The sequence below is a fragment of the Artemia sp. Qi Xiang Cuo genome, unplaced genomic scaffold (genome assembly GCF_049724085.1).
Source record: "Artemia sp. Qi Xiang Cuo unplaced genomic scaffold, ASM4972408v1 HiC_scaffold_3307, whole genome shotgun sequence".
Taxonomy (NCBI): domain Eukaryota; kingdom Metazoa; phylum Arthropoda; class Branchiopoda; order Anostraca; family Artemiidae; genus Artemia; species Artemia sp. Qi Xiang Cuo.
In genome coordinates this window covers 148-19,744 of record NW_028300699.1, presented here as the reverse complement: position 1 = coordinate 19,744, position 19,597 = coordinate 148, and the positions used below count along the sequence as shown (strand labels likewise).

General features: G+C 36.6%; 1 protein-coding gene across 1 annotated transcript; it reads left to right on the top strand.

The window, feature by feature from the left end:
• Positions 1-18,534: 18,534 nt before the first annotated feature.
• LOC148938433 (uncharacterized) lies at positions 18,535-19,035 on the top strand (the record flags this gene model as incomplete). The annotated part of the gene is made up of 1 exon (XM_089107797.1): positions 18,535-19,035. A coding segment is annotated over exon 1 (501 nt), but the record flags the coding sequence as incomplete, so codon positions are not given.
• Between the last annotated feature and the right edge of the window lie 562 nt (positions 19,036-19,597).

The following is a 19,597-nucleotide window of genomic DNA, read 5'->3' as shown; positions in this document are numbered from 1 at the left end:
AAAAGTTTAAAATACATACCTTTCTCAATAACATTCAATAAAAAAATAAGTTTTTTCAACTGAAAGTGAGGAGCAACATTAAAACTTAAAAGGAACAAAAATCATTACGTATGTGAAGAGAGTTGCGTCCTCCTCAACACCTCACTCGTTACGCTAAAGTACTTTAGCAACATTGAAAAAAGCTTCTTATTGTTCCAATTAAACGAACATGGTGTATCAGAAGTCGTTCTCAAAGAATTGGGACAAAATCCAAACTTTAGCATAAAAAGCGAGATGTTGAGAAGGAGGCAACCCCCTTAATATACGTAATATTCTGATCCTTTTAAGTTTCAATGTTGCTTCTCCCTTTCAGTTGAAAAAAATTGTTTTTTATTTAATTTCTTCTTTTTTTAAATAATTCCAGGAAATCTGGCTCCACCCCCACGGAGAAATACCCTTTCCAAGCATATATCCTCTAGACAATTCAATCCCGGTGACAATTACCCTTAACAGCTCCACAGGTAAAATTGAGACGGAAAAGAGAAAGCGAGAAATATAAAAAGCATTTTGTATAGGAATACTGCCAAATTCCCCCGGTGAATACTTTGCCCAGACAAGTTCACCCCTGAAAACATCCCCCGTGAAAAAAAAACAGCAGAAAATTCGTCTTTCCACCCTAAAATGTATGCATGCTTCCCAATAACAAATCCTATTCGTAAAAAAGGGTAATTTTTAAAACTTAGACCTTTTCCCTGGGGCTGTGGGGGGGGGGGGATCATCTTATCTTCAAAGGCATAGTTATTGGACCTTTCAACTATAATGAACAAAATAGCTATCTCAAAATTTTAATCACACGATTTTGAGGAAAAAAGAGGTGGGGGAGGGGGCCTAGTTGCCCTCCAATCTTTTTGGTCACTTAAAAATTGCATTAGAACTTATATTTCCATTCGAATCAGCCATCTCGCGATATTCCAGGACTACCGGGTCAATACGATCTCCCCTGAAAAAAAGAACACGAATCCGTGATTTTTCTTCTTGTTAAAATTACAAAATTCCACATTTTTGCAGATTGAAGCTTGAAGCCTCTACAATAGGGTTCTCTGATACGCTGAATCTGATGGTGTGATTTTTATTAAGATTCTCTGACTTTTAGGGGATCTTTTCACCTTTTTTTCGAAAACGAGGCAAATTTTCTCAGGCTCGTAACCTTTGATGGGTAAGACTAAACTTAATGAAACTTATATATTTGAAATCAGCATGTAATTCGATTCTTTTGATTTAACTATTGGTACAAAAAATCCGTTTTTTAGAGTTTCGGTTGCTATTGAGCGGGATCGCTCCTTACTGTAAGTTCGTTACCACGAACTGTTTGATATACTATATGTAAACAATGAACGAATTTTCCTGAGGACTATGGCGAGTTTCACATGCTCAAAGACCTAATTACTGGATCTTTCAACAATTCTGAACAAAATAGCTATCTTTGATCGGATGTATTTCGGGGAATAGTAGGCTTGAGGAGGATTGTTGCGCTCTATTTACTTTTGACTCTTAAAAAGGTGAATAGAACTTCTGAATTCCAATCAACAAAGCCCCCTCCGATTCGAAGTTTATGCAACCAGCCGTTCCATAAAAACCTTGTATGGCTTGGGGCATAACTTAGAACCCTTGCTAGTGTTGGGCGATATTGGATATCGATATTGATGTATCGCATCAAATATCGATATCGAAACGTAAATATCGATATCGAAAATGATATTATTTTGGCATTTTCTGTTATCTACCGGTGAACATCCAGCAGAAATGATCTAACATAGAAAATTGTTTCCCAAATGGCAGAGAAGAAGAATAATCTATTCAATATACTGACTCATTAATACTGACACACAGCATACATAGGCTAGCTGTATCCATAAGATGGTATAGCCCGTTCTCAAACTATATTTAGTGAGGGTGGGTTCTCAAATGTTGCTAAGAACCTCCAAAAGGCTTGGATAGATAAAATACCTCCAAGGTTTATTGACCTTGTTCAGATCACACTCATTAAAATTGCCACATACCTCAATCCACGGGGTGGGGTGGAGGGGGGGGGATACGATTTTTTTTTTTTTGGGGGGGGGGGTACTTAAGAAAAGTTTAAAAAACACATCACAAATTGGTTTATATTCATTTTGTTACGTTTTTTACAAGTCAGATAAACATTTCGAGGGGTTTAAATTACTTTCTCTTTGCCAGTTTAATTTTACACGTGGAGATATTCCATTAAATTTGCCCAGGGAAAATTTTCAAAGGAGTTGGGATTGCTGGGGGATTTTCTGTGGGAGATTATCCGTGGGAGATTTTCGCGTGAGAAAAACTTTCCATTCAGACATTAGGAGGGAGAATTTTAAGGAAAAATTTTTCACGGAGGGAGGATGTCCGGCATGATTTGAAAAACAATTAGAAATTAAAAGAAAAAAAAGAAAAATTTTTTTTCAAACAAACGTAGGCTTAAAAATAATTTTCAAGGCTGAATTGTACGCATAAAGTTTTTTGGGAGGGATTTTAGGGATAAGGTTCTTTTCTTTTTCTTACTTTTTTTACAATAGCTTTGCCAGTTTGGTCATTTATTGGCACCTTTATCACATTCCCCCCCCCCCCGAGATTTTGCTCATTGGGGCCTCCCCCAAAATTTTGCTCTAGATCCGCAGTAGATTGCTATGTTCCATTTCAATAGAGGCCTTAGGAAGCGCTGAACCGTGTCCAGGCCAGGGCCAACGAACTCTATAGAGGCCAGGGCCAACGGACTCCATGAAGTCCAGGCAGCATTGAGAAATCAGTGACCTATACCAAAGGCCAGGCACTCGTCAACGTCATTGCCATGAGTTTGGGTATAAACAACTTGATAGGAAGTTAATATGACAGTTCCACAAAGACATTTGACTAACTTACATTGATTTAAGTTAGAAAAATAAAGGTTGAACAGTGATTGAATTGCAAACAGTTATGTCTAGCAAGAGAAGTTACGATATGGATTCTGATGTACCATTGGAACAGGTTAGTGATCTATGTTTTTTGTCATATCCTTAGTGGAAGGGGTTGATTTATCGAAAAGCATATATAATCCCTATAGTTACCAAATTGCAGATAACTGTATATGACATATCATCTTTAATTTTAATAACTTAACCTAGACCTTCAGGAGACGGTAAAGAGCAATATCAAAACTAAAAAGTACGTAAACACTGCCTTTGAATGATTTGCGAGCTTAGCCCTTGAGGCAAATCTTACTTATTTTTTATTACCAACATTTTTTTTGAACTGAAGTTTCTTCAAACTTTTTTATGTCTTAAAATGATTTACAAAGAAAAAAAACGTCAAAGCCGAAAACAAAATGTCACAAATAAAAAAAACGTCACAAAGAAAAAAAAACGCCGCAAAGAAAACAAAACGTCTCCAAGCAAAACAGCAACGTCTCGAAGGAAAAAAGCCTGTCTAAGACAAAAAACTTCTTAAAGAAAAAAACGTCTCAAATAAAAAGAACAACGTCACAAAGAAAACAAACACGTCTCCAAGCTAAAAACAACTTCTCAAAGAAAAAAACGTCACAAAGAATTTTTTTTAACTAATTTTTTTTAATATTTTTTTTCACGTCTTAAATTTAAATTAAAAAAAACATCACTAAAAAAAATAACAACGTCGCAAAGAAAACAAAAACATCTCCAAGCTAAAAACAATTTCTCAAAGAAAAAACGTCAAAGATTTTTTTAACTAGTTTTTTTCAATTTTGTTTTCACGTCTTAAAATAATTCTAAAAGAAAAAAAAACGTGTAAGCTAAAAACAAAATGTCACAAAAAAAACGTTACAAAGCAAATAAAACAACATCGCAAAAAAAACAAAACGTCTCTAATAAAAACAGCAACGTCTCGAAGTAAAAAAACGTCTCAAAGAAAAAAACGTCTCAAAGACAGAAAACATCTCAAAGTAAAAAAAACGTCACGAATAAAAAAAACGTCGCAAAGAAAACAAAACGTCTCCAAGCTAAAAACAACGTCTCGAAGGAAAAAAGCCCTTTTTAGTTTAAAAAAACGTCACAAAAAATTTTATTTTTTAAACTGTATTTTTCGATCTTTTTTGCGTCTGAAAATGATATAGAATAGTAAAAATTTCTTGAAGTGAAATTTTTTTTACTTTCAAATTTTTGAATTAAAGCCTAAGAAAGAAGTTAAAACAATTAAATCATGTTGTATTTTATTATGTTATTCTAGACTGATCCGACGAAAAGACCAAGGACTTGGGCAGGTGGTAGACCCATCGGAATAGTGATGTCAGGCTGAGGAATGGATGATGATCTATTCAATTATACTTTCCTGCCCGGGAACACTAAAGGTCCATCTACCATCGCGCCCCAGGAAGTTCAAATAGCGAACTTATCGCTGTAATACCATTAGTTCAAGAGCATCTTTGAATTCACAATCTTTAGAATCAAGTAAAAAAAAACAACAATGGAATATGATTTGTGAATTTGAGACAGAACTGATCGGACTAAAACATGCATCTTGTGGCATGATTGTCGAAGCTGCCTTCATGCTGCTAGATGAAAATCGTAAAGAAATTGACAACTCCCATTGGGACATAAAATACAATATGTATGAACCCGATGGAAGATTATGGAAACCTACATTATATCACATGAACAAAATGGGTTTTATAGATAAGTGATTAAGCCATATAATAAAAATGGTATTGAACTCAAGGTCGTTCAGAAAGAGGTGAAAGAAATATGTAACTTTTTTGAGGTTAAAGTATTATACGTAAAAGGTAATTCACCTACGGACAAGATTCTATTTGAAAAGTGTGAGCCAGACATTCCACTTTTTAATTAAAAACTATTCGATAGTCCCAAATTTTAAGGTCAATATCATCAGCAGGAGATGAAGTGAGATACTTTTCTTGATGGGTACCTGATATAAAATACTTAAGACCGCTAAGTGTATTCGATACAATCAAAACCGTACCAAAGCTAAAGCAATAATATGGGATCCTAATTTATGGATGCGGAATAGTGACATTTAGATATTGTTTTTAACATATAAATATGTACATTTTTCCAAATTTTTTCTATGCTGAATAAATTTTTAAGCAATAAACATGTTTTAACATACTTTTCTTTACCTTTTATGACTTATACGACATGCGTCTAGGGTTTCGTTTCAACAATCATAACATGTTTTTACTGATGAAGGAGAAATTGCAAACTAATTTTATTGTTCTTAAACATTGTGGTAGAAATTATAGGGAAAAAACGTCGCCATGCAAAAAGACAACGCCTCAGTTAAAAAAAACATCACGATTGCCCTTCAATTAATTTTGACTCTTAAAAAGTGCACTGGAACTTCTGATTTACAATTGAGTGGGGCGGGGAGACACTCCTTTTCTATTTAACAGCAATAGTTACATGCAACGTAGGGTTCTCTGACACGCTGAACCCGAAGACATAATTTTCATAGAGGTTCTTTGCATTTTAGGATTAGATTACAATAGGTTAGGTGAATAGTCATCTTACATTGAAACATTAAAATCATCAATGGTTAGAAGCGACGTAGGGTTCTCAGACACACTGAACCCGAAGACATAATTTTGGTAGAGATTCTTTAACTTATAGGATTAGATTACACTAGTTTAGGTGAATACTCATCTTACATTGGAACATTAAAACCATAGGGTTCTCCTACATGCTGAATCTGAAAGTGTAATTTTCATGGTGATTCCTTGACATTTTAGGGTTAACTTTGACTTTTAAGGTCAATCTTTTATCGTAGGAAATCTCAAGCCTCCCATTCACTTCCTACATCAGACAAATAATTCATGAATTCAATGGGTACGGTCGGACTTAGTTATAGATTGCTACTGATTTCATTTAATTGTTAATTCATAAGGTGCTTTGCAAGGGTTTCTGTCAATATATATTTCTAAGAACAATTTTTTAGCATCAAATTGTTCCAAAAAAATCCTATTCCCCCCCCCCAAATAAAAAAATTAAATGTTCAGTATCAAAAATAAGTAAAACTCACCTCAAGGGCTAAGCTCGCAAACTATTCAAAGGCAATGTTTATGCACTTTTTAGTTTTGATATTGCTCTTTACTGTCCCCTGACAGTCCAGGTTCAAAAACATTTCACGAATTGAATTAAAAGGTTCAAGAATAACTACTAGCTAGGGAGGTTTTTTTTTTTAATTTAAAGCTGATATATGACATACAGTTACCTGCAATTTGGTAACTAAAGGGATTATAAATGAGTTTCGATAAATCAACCCCTTCCACTAAGCATATGACGAAAAACATAGATCACTACCCTGTTCCAATGGTACATCAGAATCTATATCGTAACGTCTCTTGCTAGACATAACTGTTTGCAATTCAATCACTGTTCAAACATTTTTTTTATAACTTAAATCAATGTAAACTAGTCAAATATCTTTTTGGAACAGTCATATTAACTTCCTATCAATTTATTTATATTCAAACTCATGGATAAAAAATCGACCGCACCGATCCTCAGGTAAAGGTCACATCCATTGCATTAGTCAAGGCAATGACATTCACTAGCGCATGGCCTTTGGTAGAGGTCACTGATTTCTCAATGCTACCTGGCCTTCAAGGAGTTCATTGGCCCTGGCCATGACACTGTGCAGTGCTTCCTGGGGCCTCTATAGAAATGGAACATAGCAATCTACTATCCACCCCTTTATGAACTATCAAACTAGAGTAAGGACATTGTTAAAATACAAAAACAAACTTTGGCGTGAAGAGCAAGGTATTGAGTATGGGATATCCCCCTTATATACGGAATAACTTACTTTCAGTTGAAAAAAAAAGATTTTTAATTTAACCACTGAAAGGCTGAAGCAATTCTCAGGGGAAAATATTGACATGTTGCTGATTTGAATAGCCAATAGCCTATTTTTCTTCACCCTGAGCACGAGTAATTCCAAATCATGGTTTTTGGTAATATTCGTTCATGTAATAGAAGTTTTTTGCATTTTATTCAAAATTTGGGAGAAAATTATGCAAAATACCAAGGCCGTATCCAGGGGGGGGGGGGGGTTACCCGGTTTGAACCCCCCCCCATAAATTTTTGACCGAGTCAAAAATTAGTAAAACCTAGGTAAAAATCAGTAAAATTAGTCAAAAACTGAGTCAAAAATTAGTAACCCCCCCCCCCCCCCGAAAAAAAAAATCCTGGATCCGCCCATGCAAAATACTCATTAATTACAAACTTTGTCATCGAATTTCGCCAAAACCTAAAGTTAATCTGAGCAAAAAAAACTGATCAGAAATATCAAAAACGATATATCGATTATCGAATATCGAATGTAAGAATATCAATAAATCGTTTAATTCAATTATCGCCCAAACACTAACCCTCGCCCCAGGGCTCCGGGGGATTGTGTCGACCCTGAAGATTTTGTTATATGCTCTTTGAACAATTGTAAACAAATGGCTATCTCTGACGAAATACGCCGTGAGGGGAGGGGGAGGTAGTTGCCCACCGATCACTCTGACGCTTAAAAAGGGCACTAGAGCTTCGGATTACCAATCCAAGAAAACCTCTCCGAAGGTTATACGACCACCCTTTCTATAAAAACCTTATATGCCCTCAGGGCATAACTTACCATTCTTACTCCGAGGGCTGTCATCCTCAAATACATAATTTCTCGACCTTTCAACTACGCTGATAAAAATGGCTATCTCAAAATTTTGATTGGATGTATTTGGGAAAGTGAGGAGCATGGAGGGTGGTGGGTGGGCTTGTTACCCTCCAATCACTTTTGAATATTAAAAAGGGCACTAGCCCTTTCAATTTCCCATCGGATGAGCCCTTTTCGAAGCTTCTACAACTTCTTCTATACGAAGTGTCCTGGTATATAATAAAATAATAATAATAATAAACACATTGTGCCTACATCGCTCTTTACTTAGGCAGGACGGTTGTATGCTACTCATTAAATATCCCAACCCCGCTCAAGAATTTGATCTGTATGATCTGAGAAAAACCGGCTTGTCTGTCCGCAATAGGCTATAATTAGCTTAGTCTCATTTAGAAAAACTATGATGTAGGTATTTTTTATTAAATATATAATATATAGAGGTGGGGGGGTCTAATATATAGACCCCCCCCCCCCGGAAAATAACCCACCATGGAAAATGGCACATACACACCGCAGAAACTTCCCCCACTGAAAAATTCTCTCTCAGAAACCACCCCCTGGAAAATATTATCTCCCCCCCCCCCCAGCGGCTTTTTGGTCTGCATTTACTTTCGACTTATAATGAGGAAGGGAAAGTCACCCTCCTATACGGAATAAATTCTCCTCATTTTGGAGATCAATCTTACTCTTTACTTTCATAATAACAGTGTAAGCCAGAAATATTCCCAGAAATCATAAGGAAGTAGATATCAATTTCACGTTTTTTAAAGTTTCTCTTGTACCCCCCCCCCCCCAACAAAAATCATTGCTAAGGCCAAGAAGATTATAGATTAATCTCAACCTCTACCCTCCCATCGTCGCTACCTTAGAACTAATTCTGTATTTGTCTGATTAATGGAAGAAAGATACGGGGAAAGAAGGGTCAAACCTCTGGGAAATTGTCACAGAATTTTTTTTTACATGAAAATGTTCAGAAACATCAGCTTAATTACACAAAAGAAATTCACTCAAGTCTCCCTTGCACAAGTGTCCTAAATTTGCCCTTTAAGGGGGAAAATGAGGGGGGAAATCAATTTTTGTGTTTATGGGTATATGGTCTTTTCCTATCAAGCATGCTGACACCAAATCTGAATTCATATTTTTCATTTTTCGACACCCTAATACCCAATTTCCCCCTAATAGGACGGGAAGGGGGGGGTTAATACTTGAAATTAAGAGGTTGTTGGATTGTTTGGTCGTTTCCTTTGAAGTCAATGATGGTGAATTCAAAAATGAAGGTAGAAACTTGATTTTATACAGCTAAATACCTCGTCTTACCTAAAACGGTTGTGAAAGCTAATCTACATGAACTAGTTATTTTAACCATTTTTAGTTGATTCCTCCTTTCGCCTAATTTCACCTAATTCCCCATTTTCACCCTAAAAGAACGGGAAGGGGGACTAATACTTGAAATTAAGAGGTCTTTGGATTGTTTGGCCGTTTCCTATGAAATCAATGATGGTGAATTCGAAAATGAAGGACTTGATTTTATACAGCTAAATACCTCATCTTACCTAAAACGGTTGTGAAAGCTGACCTACACGAAGTAGTTATTTTACCCATTATTGGTCGATTCATCCTTTCCTATAAAGCTAGGAATGGCACCTTAGAATATGAGTCTCGAACAGTTTAAATTAAAAACCAGTATTCCAAAATCCCCTTCCTCCTTCAGTTCGTTGTTTTCCTTCCACAGTGCTATTCTTTAGGTTATCTAATCAGTGGGGCCATCTACTATATTACTATGAAATAGTATGTGCTTATTCTGTAGATCTTATATTATCTAAAATAGAAGAACATATCTATGAAATAGTTCCTAGTGAAAAAAAGAACGATTATCCAAGTCCAGAACTGTCCGTCTTTTGTTTCAGTATCTGGACCTACTTGAAATCCAGAGAAAGATCCTGAGAGCTGAACGAAGTGGCAACCTTGAGCTTTATCTACAGTCGTGGTATGAAATGCTCCATTAATTTGCTGCTTTCGGCCACAATCTTTACACGAAGTCTACTTACTACTCCGGCCAAAGACAACTCAGAGCAGTGCAGAACGTTACAGGAATACCTGTTCATCCCGAGAACTGACAACTACTGGGCGGCATTTTCTCCTCATTTGGTGATAGAACAGACGTTTATGAGAAGTATGAAAACGACAGGCGGTCTGAGGAGAGGTAGAGGCATGACTGAATTGCAGCGTACAATTTGGGCATCTGCTATGCCTACTTTGGTTCTCGTTAACGAGCACATACAGAACCCGACTGGCCTCGCGGAATTGACTATCGAAAATGACACAGACGCAATATCTTCGAGGAGAGCTAAAGATCTAGCAGACATTGAATAGATAGTTCGATACATTGAGTCCCTAAAACCCCTCAGGAAGAATTCACAGCTGTTGAATGTGGTTACTGTTGTCCACGCTTCATCATCTGTAAACACAGACGATGCTGAATCTGTGGGAGGATTGTGAAGGACATGAAAGCCAAAGGCATTGAAAAATATTTTTTCAGGAGAAAGCTTTAACTATGACTGAGACGTCATCCGCGGTGATAGATAGCGAGAGATAAATGATCGACCTAGCTCTCATCATCAAATGTCAAGCCGAAGTGGCTAGCACCAGTGGTTCAGACTTTAGCGAGGTTCTGTTATTCGAGCTCTGTAGTTTTGCACCATCACTCTTTAGTTCGTTCGAGGTAATGAAGACAGCCGAGAAAGCCTGTCTCACAAATGTATTGATGAAAATTAAGGGGCTCGATGGTCCAATGACGTTGCCAACCTCCCAGAATGTTGGACGGTGGTGCGCTAGTCAACAAAATCCTGTGGACTGCCAGATCCACATATTCTGAGGCAGCAGAACATTACGTAGATTATGCCACAAGGCATTTCGGCATGGCAGTGGTAGATTTGACTTTTATACTGCTACACCAGCGACGAAAAATTGTACGCAGCTGAAGAGAACCACAGGTTTGTCGTGTCCAACGACTGAATTCTCTCCTTACATGACGATTGACAAAAGTAAGGACGAATTTTTGAGAAATCTCAAAAATAAACAACGCTTCATCGACCTATTTACTGAGAGGCTGATGAATCCAGGATGTAAAGTTCTAAATGCTCAGGATGATGTTTGAAAAAATTTTTGAGAAATCCCAAAAATAAAAAAATTCTTCATCAACCTAAATATTGAGAAGCATGCAAATTGAGGATGTAAAGTTCGACATGCTCAGGATCATGCTAATGTCTTAGTTGTACAAACTGCAGTCTGCTGCACTGGAACTTGGTCGACTATTTTAATAGGGAATTATACCAACCTATTAGTCCTTCTGCTATAGGGAATGCCAAGCTTCATGTATGTGCTATTCTCTCCTTACATGAAGATCGTCAAAAGTAAGTAGTCGACCACTTAAATTCGGAGTTATTCCGACCTATTAGTCCTCCTGCTGTAGGCCATACCAAGCTTGAAACATCAGGTATCATTATCCTGACTGAAACGCATGAAGATAAACCACGGATGCACCACATAAAAATGATTAAAATTAGGAACCAAAGCAGCAGAAAATCTACTTGTTTGCCACGCAATGTCTGGCTGAGATACAAACGACATCCAGACTTTACAACGTAGAGAAATCACCAGTGGTTTCACTGTGGTTTAAGGATGTTTGCAAGATCTTTATGACACCAGGATCCAACCACCAGGAGATTGCCAAAGCTGGAGAGAAGGCTTTGCTCCGAATATTCACAGAGAAAAGTAATGAGAAGACCCTGAAGGATGTCTGGGTCCGAGCATTTACAATGCAGGTTGCAAGTGCAAATGCAGAAAAATACAGTCATTTTTCGCAGGGGAGTTTTCTGCAGAAAAGGGGGCTGTTTGGAGAAATTTTCAGTGGGTAATATTTTCATCGGGGGGGGGGGGATATTTTCGGGGGGTAGACGCCTAGAACCGTCTTTAACATAATGCGTCCTGCTTTCCATAATGGTTTGTTGTAGCTTCCATATTTTGTTTCTAAAGCATTATATTTTTTCCATCAAATTTTGGTATATTTTATTAGAATTAACCTGACTTCACTTCTTGGGTGGGGTAGGGATATTTAACAAGTACCAGCAGCGACAAGTTTCCCTCCCCCAGGGACCTCATATAGAATAAGTTTTTTTTATAAACTTGAGAGGGAGCTCATTTGGTTTGAAAACAAAATCTGGAGTGAATACGGTAAAAAAAAATTCAAACGGTAAAAATTGGTTCTGAGAAAGCAGAGAAATTTGGAAGAAAAGACAAAAAACTACAATGTTTTATAAAATATTATAAGAAACTATACTTAAAACCACAGGATTTGGGGCAGGAAGGGGTGTTGGGGACAGAATGGGTGTTTCCTATCCCTGTTTGTCCCTGTAGATTAAGTCTCTCAATGGATTTTTATTCTGCCCCTGCAAACTATGTCTGTTTCAAACAAAAATTTATGTACACCTGGATTTGGGCCATTCAGCACTCAACCTGGAACCTTTTTCTCAGGATTTGTGTCATTCCCTCTAAAACTTTTCCTATACTGTAAGTCTAGACCCTCAGTATACCCAGCAAAAGATCCCCATTGCCCTGCAGACAAAATTAAAAGAAAAGCTTGAGAGACTTGAAAGTCAAAATAAAATAGAGAAAGTTAACATTCTAACCAATTGGGTAAATGCATTGGTCTGGATTGGGAAAAAAGATGCAAGTATTTGGCTTTGTATCTTGACTGTGGTTGTCAACAAAGTAAATCAGGACACTCCATTACCCAATCCCAACATTTGATTATGTGATATCAAGGCTCAGGGGAACAAAATATTTTTCTTATTTCTGGATGTTGGTCACTAAAGTTATCTGAAATATCCTCACATTTTACCACTTTCAGGTTACTGTAATATTATGGTAGCTTGGTATGATAGTTGATGCTGTATTATTATGTTGCTTGATACTTGCTTGATGCTTATTATATTATTATTGTATTATTCATGCCTTGGTCAATAAATTGGTATATTGGTAAACCCAAGTAACTAGTGAATGATAATATCCCCCAATTTTGAGCTAAAGTTCAACAACTCCACAAACCACTGGGAAATCTGTCAGATAACTCCAAGCCAATATTACCCAAAATCAAATGGACTTACTAAATGAACCGTTCAAACATATAAAAATATTATGGGAAAAGAAAACCTTACAGAAATAATCATTCCTTAGACCTTCTGGAATATCAAAATACCCCAGGTGATAATCTAGCTTTCCCAACCCAGCTCCTAATGAGTAAACAACACCAATCAATCTTGTCAATCACTAAAATTTCACCCAAAAAGAAAATTAATGCCAAAAAAAGGCTTTATACAACAGAGAGTAAAACAAAAACTGTCTCAAAAGCTATATTAGGATCAATCATCAAAAGCCTTACCAAAACTACAAACAGGTCCATCAGTAGACATACAGAAACAACCCAGAGAACCTTGGTCTAGGGCCGCAATTATTATATTAAATAAATAAAAACGAGTTTTTATTACTGAAAGTAAGGAGCAATATTAAAACTTAAAACGAACAGAAATTATTCCGTAAATGAAAGGGGCTGTCACTCTTCAACACTTTGCTCTTTATGGTAGGATTTTTTATAGTTTTAAAAAATAGAGTTGTGAGAAAGAGTCAAACTTTAGCGTAAAGAGCGAGGTGTTGAGGAGGGGACAGCCCCTTTCATATACTTATTTTATTTCTGAATATTTTTGAATTTATACAGGTTTTGATTTTGGCACACCATAAATGAATAATTAGAACGAAATTTGCATATTAATTTTACTTTTTTTTTGGCTATTTTGAGAAAAAAGGGGTGGGGAGGGGGTCTAGTTACCCTTCAATTTTTGGGGTTACTTCAAAACGGCCCTAGAACTTTTAATTCTATTTACAAACGTTTTTATTAGTAACCAAATATACGTAACTCGCGAATTAACTTACATAAAGAACTTCTATATTTGTATATTTTTATTGTGTATATGAGGGGGTTTGCCCCCTTGTCAATACCTTGCTCTTTTCTCTCCTTACATGAAGATCGTCAAAAGTAAGTAGTCGACCACTTTAATTCGGAGTTATACCAACCTATTAGTCCTTCTGCTGTATGCCATGCCAAGCTTGAAGCATGTGCTATTAATTTCGAAGTTTGTTCCAATTCTTTAAGGGACGACCGTTGTCCACGTGCAGTAAGCATACAATTCAACTTTGATAATAGATGGATTCAGAAATAAACGGGAATCGAGGAAAACGGACAACGCGGTAAAATTAAAAAATTGTTGCCCAGGCTTATTTTCTAGACTATTTCGTATTCTGAAGTTTTGATTTCGGGTAAAAGCATTTACAATAGTTGGATTAGGATTAATTAATGAATTCCCACCCTCTAATGGGGATTCCCCCTGGGGGAAGTGTCACAGTGGGAACTAGCCATCCACTACAGACAAACCATACACAAACAGGATCAACATCGGCACTAGTAGGACTGTCTCCTCCACAAACATCATTCTCACCATCACATACCCAGCCATTTCCAGTATACTCTGGACAGCCCCATCAAACACCTATACAATTTCCTCACTCAACATATCAAGATACTCAAGGGCCCCCTACAGTTTACTATGCACCTCTGCCATATTCAAGTCATCAAGGTCATTTACACCATGCACCCCAAACCCAAAATTTACAATTTTGTACCCTCAGTAAGTGTCTAGAATAGATATTCAGGGTTGTCAGTTGATTATCCTCCCCTCCCCAGGAAGAAGAGGAGGACCTCACAAATGTTGTAAGCCATATGGATGCCGATGGGATCAGCGGTTTACTGGAAAGGAGTGGTAAGAGAAGTGGCTCCCCTCTTGAGCAAGAAACTTCTAAGACTGTAAAACCTACTAAAGTTGAAAGATTTCCAGAAAAATTCAGAGCTAGAAATAACAGAACAGAGGCAGCTAGTGAGTTTATAAGCAGTGAATCAGGGACTAATCTAACAGTGGTTTTCACCTCACAGGTAAAACTTCCATCAGACAGAGCAATCACTCTAGAACTTAAGAAAATTATCCAAACAGAAAAATTTGACTTTTACTCAAACTATGATAGAAATAGACTATCAGTATATGTTCAATCACAAACTGCATTGGAGACTTTAATGAAAATTCAGAAGCTAGATGTTGTTGATGTAGCACCTGAAGAGAAAAGACTAGTCAGCTATGGTGTAATCAAGCAAATAGCACTAGATTATTCAAAGGAAGAACTGCTGACAGACCTCAGGGTAGAAACTGATATTGAGATTAAGGAATTAAAGTGGTTGAAAAGATACAACCGAGAGACCAAAAAATTAGAAGATAGCCTGAATATTTGTGTAGCATTCGAGAGTAACTCTCTTCTCAAGTGCATTTGTCTATATGGAAGAAAAAGAATGATTGAGAGATACACCCAACCAATTATTCAGTGCACTAAATGCAAAAAGTATGGTCACAGTCAAGAAAAGTTTAGGTTACCTCATACTTTATGCTTCAGATCTGCAAACAAACACACTTCAAATGAATGTCCCTCAAAACTAGAAACCAAAGAGTCAGGAAAATACTAAAAGTATGTCTGTGCTAACTGTGAGAAAAACCATTCAACAACATCTGGTAGCTGCCCAGCCCGCCAACAAAACCGTGAAATCATAAAAATGGCAGTTCCCCAAAACATACCAATGAAAAGAGCAGCTAATGCATACCGGAGTTATGTAGATACACTGAATAAGAAGGCTGTGACAGAGCAACCCCCCCCCCCCCTTGAACCATAAAATACCCTTCAACCGCTAGTGTTATTTGCATTCTAAATGCCAAAGGTGAGAGACCTCCAGTTATTATGAATGAAAGATATGATAGATAAGCTGTGTAATAACTTGTGCTCTAGTTTAAAATTTTAAACTACTGCTTAAGATATTTAGTATCTATCAATTTAACTAGAATAAAGTTGCTACCTTTTAACATCTAGTCTATGCTGAAAGGCAAAAAGGACTCATTAGAGGGCCTTTTAGAAAAAGAAAAAATTGATGTTGGATGCTTTCAAGAAACATGGCTACAACCCCAGAATTCATGGAGACTTAGAAATTATGAAGTAATAAGAAAAGATAGAGCTGAACAGTCAAGAGGAGGACTATTAATATGCATTAAAAAGGCATTGATGTTTCAAAAACTAGTCATTGAAGACATCACAAGTTCTAAAATTGAGATGGTAGCTTGCTCAGTATTCCTGGGTAAGAGGGATACAATAGTTATTGTTAGTATACACAAGCCCAATGGAAATGAGTCACAAACAGAGGAAATTTTCAATAAAGTGAAAAAACTGATTAAAGCCAAAGAGCCTTTTATTATTACTGGTGACTTTAATGCCCATTCAGACGCCTGGTTTTTATGTGGATCTCATAATCGTAGTGGTATAGGTATCCTAAGTGCTCTGGATAAGAATGATGACATTGGCCTAGTCACCCCACTTGGACTTCAAACTAGAAGAAACCCAATTGCAGGAGTATACTCTACCATTGATCTGACATTCTCTGCAGTAGCAATAATAAATCAACTAAATATAAGTTTAACTCCTGAACCAACCTTAACCAGTGATCATGAGCCAGTGATAATTGAGTATAAAAAATCTACACTAAGAAGTCAAACCCCACCAACACAACCTACCTTCAAATTGAAGAAAGTTAACTTGGACTACTTCCAGGAAGAACTTACAAGGATAAGTCTTGAAGAAGAACTGACAACAGTTATAACTACAGAGAAGAAAATTGAAAGATTACAAGATCTACTGATGGAAGTGGATAAGAAGACTATCCCCATCAAGACATTGGGCAACAAGACTAGGAATGAACCAATATGGTGGGATGAACAGTGTAGCTTAAATAAGAAGAAACTATACCAAGCTTCAAACAATTACAAAAAGATTCTGACAATTGAAAATTACAGAAAAAAGATATTGGCCCAGGCAGAATTTAGTAAAACAATAAATCAAGCTAAAGCAGAATCTTGGAAGCATTTTGTTTCAAATCTCAACTTCAGGGATCCATTTGGAACAGTGTATACCTTCATAAGATAGATGAATAGGAGAGAATTGTACCACCACCCAGAGGAGCCAACAACCTACCAAGGACAAGTGATTGCTTATAACAAAACAAAAGCTGAGGCAGGAGCAAGTCATCTCCACCAGACAATAGGTATGAAAGATCAATTTGAAGGAACCAGCCCACATTCAACAACTTTCACTAAAGCAAGAAAACTTTCTATGCAACAATCAGTATCAAATTACAACAAACCCTTCTCAAAATCAGAATTTGAACTTGTTCTAAAGACATTACCAGAGACTTCATCTGGCAGTGACAACATATACCCTGTTTTCTTTAAAAGGTTGACTGACGCTGCTACAGCTCATCAACAAATTGTGGAAGGAGGGCAATTTCCCTACAATTTGGAAGAATGGCACATCTATCATGATCCCAAAACCAAATAAACCATACAAAGTAGAAAATCATCATTTTATAACTCTGCTCCCAGTTGAAGGTAATATGTATGAAAAGCTAGAAAAGGAAAGACTGCAATTTGCAATAGATGAAGCTAACCTGCTGCAGGATATTCCGACAGGTTTTCGCAGAGAGAGAAATACAGTAGATAACCTGATCAGGATGCAGAGAGACATCATTGATGCACTTGATAATGGCAAAGTAATGATTGCAGTGTTCTTGGATGTTAAAGGAGCTTTTGATAATTTGGTTCACAGACAGATACTACAAGGTTTATCTAATGCAAAAATTAATGGAAATTTGATGAAATACACACTGAGGTACCTGTCAGATAGAAAAATTGCTGTGACTGTAGGACAAGAAAGATCAAAGGAAATTGAGGTGGAAAGAGGTGTTCCACAAGGAAGTGTTCTTGGACCAGACTATTATAATGTTGGAGAATTAGATATCCCTCTAGAAGACACTAACTGCAAAGGAGGAATTTTTGCAGATGACAATAATACTTGGACAATCCAAAACACAGTGGAAGAAGCAGAAAAAGTTGTCCTAGAAATATTAGACCAAATAGAGTCATGGTCCCTAGGAATAGATCTTGATTTTGAACCATTTAAAGCTAAAGTTATGTTGTTCACATCTAAGAGGAATATTAAACCTCCGCTACTTACTCTATTTGGAGAGGAACTGTTTGTAACCAATTGTCATAAAGTGGAATACACATTGATATTAAACTTCAATTTAGTCAACATGTCAAATATCTAAAAGAATCCTGTGCAAAGCAACTGAATTCGATGAAGATGCTTTCATGTGGGAAGCATGATGTCAACATAGTTACAGCAGGACAATTTTATATCAAATACATAAGACCTAAAATTGATTATGGGAGTTTGATATACAGCATTGCCCAAGAATCTACTCTCAGAAAACTTGATACAATACAGAATACAGCCTTAAGATTGGCATTTGGAGCTCACCAGAGCACCCCAATTCCTTTTCTCCTGGGTGAGTCTGGAGTGGAGAGCTCAACACAAGACGGGAAAAAATGCTTATAGTGTACATGAACCATCTATGGAAAGCAGATTTTAATCACCCAGTTAAGAAAGTGATAATTAAACCTGGTGGGACCCACACCAGAAATCAGGAAAAGGAAACGTCTGATTCCTTTTGAAAAATTTGAACAATTGATAACTGAGGAAGGTATAGAGGTGCCTATTACCCAAATACTATATTATAAAAAACCACCAAAAATTCTCCCACGGGATTGGGTTCAGATTGAGTGTCAGATTGATCACAGGGAAAAAATGGAAAATGACCCCCTAATAATGAGATATGAATTCCTCTCAGTTTTGAATAGCAAGTATCAAGAATATGTTAAAATATATACAGATGGTTCAAAAATAAATGGTTTAGGAGTGGGTTGTTCAGCAGTGGTTCCAGAATTTAATACAGTGATAACAAAGTCCCAAAGTAAAGAATCAACTGTTTTTGATGCAGAAATAAAAGCAATTGAAAGTGCACTAGAATGGGTATTGAGGAAAACTAGTGAAAGTGATGAAAACCAATCTAAGTTCCTCATATGCAGTGACTCAAAATCTGCCCTCCAGTCCCTAAAGAATTTTCCAAGTAAACAAAATGATGAGGTCCATAAGTGCTATAGTTCAATTCTGAAGATTGTTGGGAAAGGAATAGTGATACAATTTTTGTGGTGTCCAGCCCATGTGGGGGTGGCAGGTAATGAAAAAGCAGACAAATATGCCAAACTGACAGCACAAAATATGACCCATTCACCCCCTACAGAAACATATAAACAGATTAGAGAGATGGTTAGAAAGATTTACCAAAAACATTTTGAGGAAATGAGGGATAATAGTAGTAATATAGCTCTTACCCAGAAAAAGAAGCCTGGCTTTGATATGAAAAATTGTAGTAGATTAAAAAGAAAATATGGTTGCTTAATGTTCCGTTTTCGGTCGATCCATGTAGGTATTAAGCATAGGTTGTTTATCATAGGCAAAACTGATAGTCCTCTGTGTGATAATTGTAGTGAGATAGAAAGTATTTTTCATTATGTTGTTGAATGTAAGGAGTATGAAAATTTGAGAAAAGAAATGATGAATCTGGGCAAGGAGGAACACCTAGGAGAATTTTCAGTAGCACCTGCATTAGGAATTTTGATTGATGATGATTTTTTGAAGTATAGGATGACAGACCTGTTTATTAAGTTTATACAGGAAAGTGGTAGAGAGAAAGATTTGCTGATAGTAATGTAATTGCTGTATTGTCAGTGTTGAAAAAGGGATTGATCTTGTATGCATAATAGGTTTGATTGATGGTTTTAGCAATGATATATGTCCGTGTTAAAAAAAAAAAAAAAAAAAAAATCCT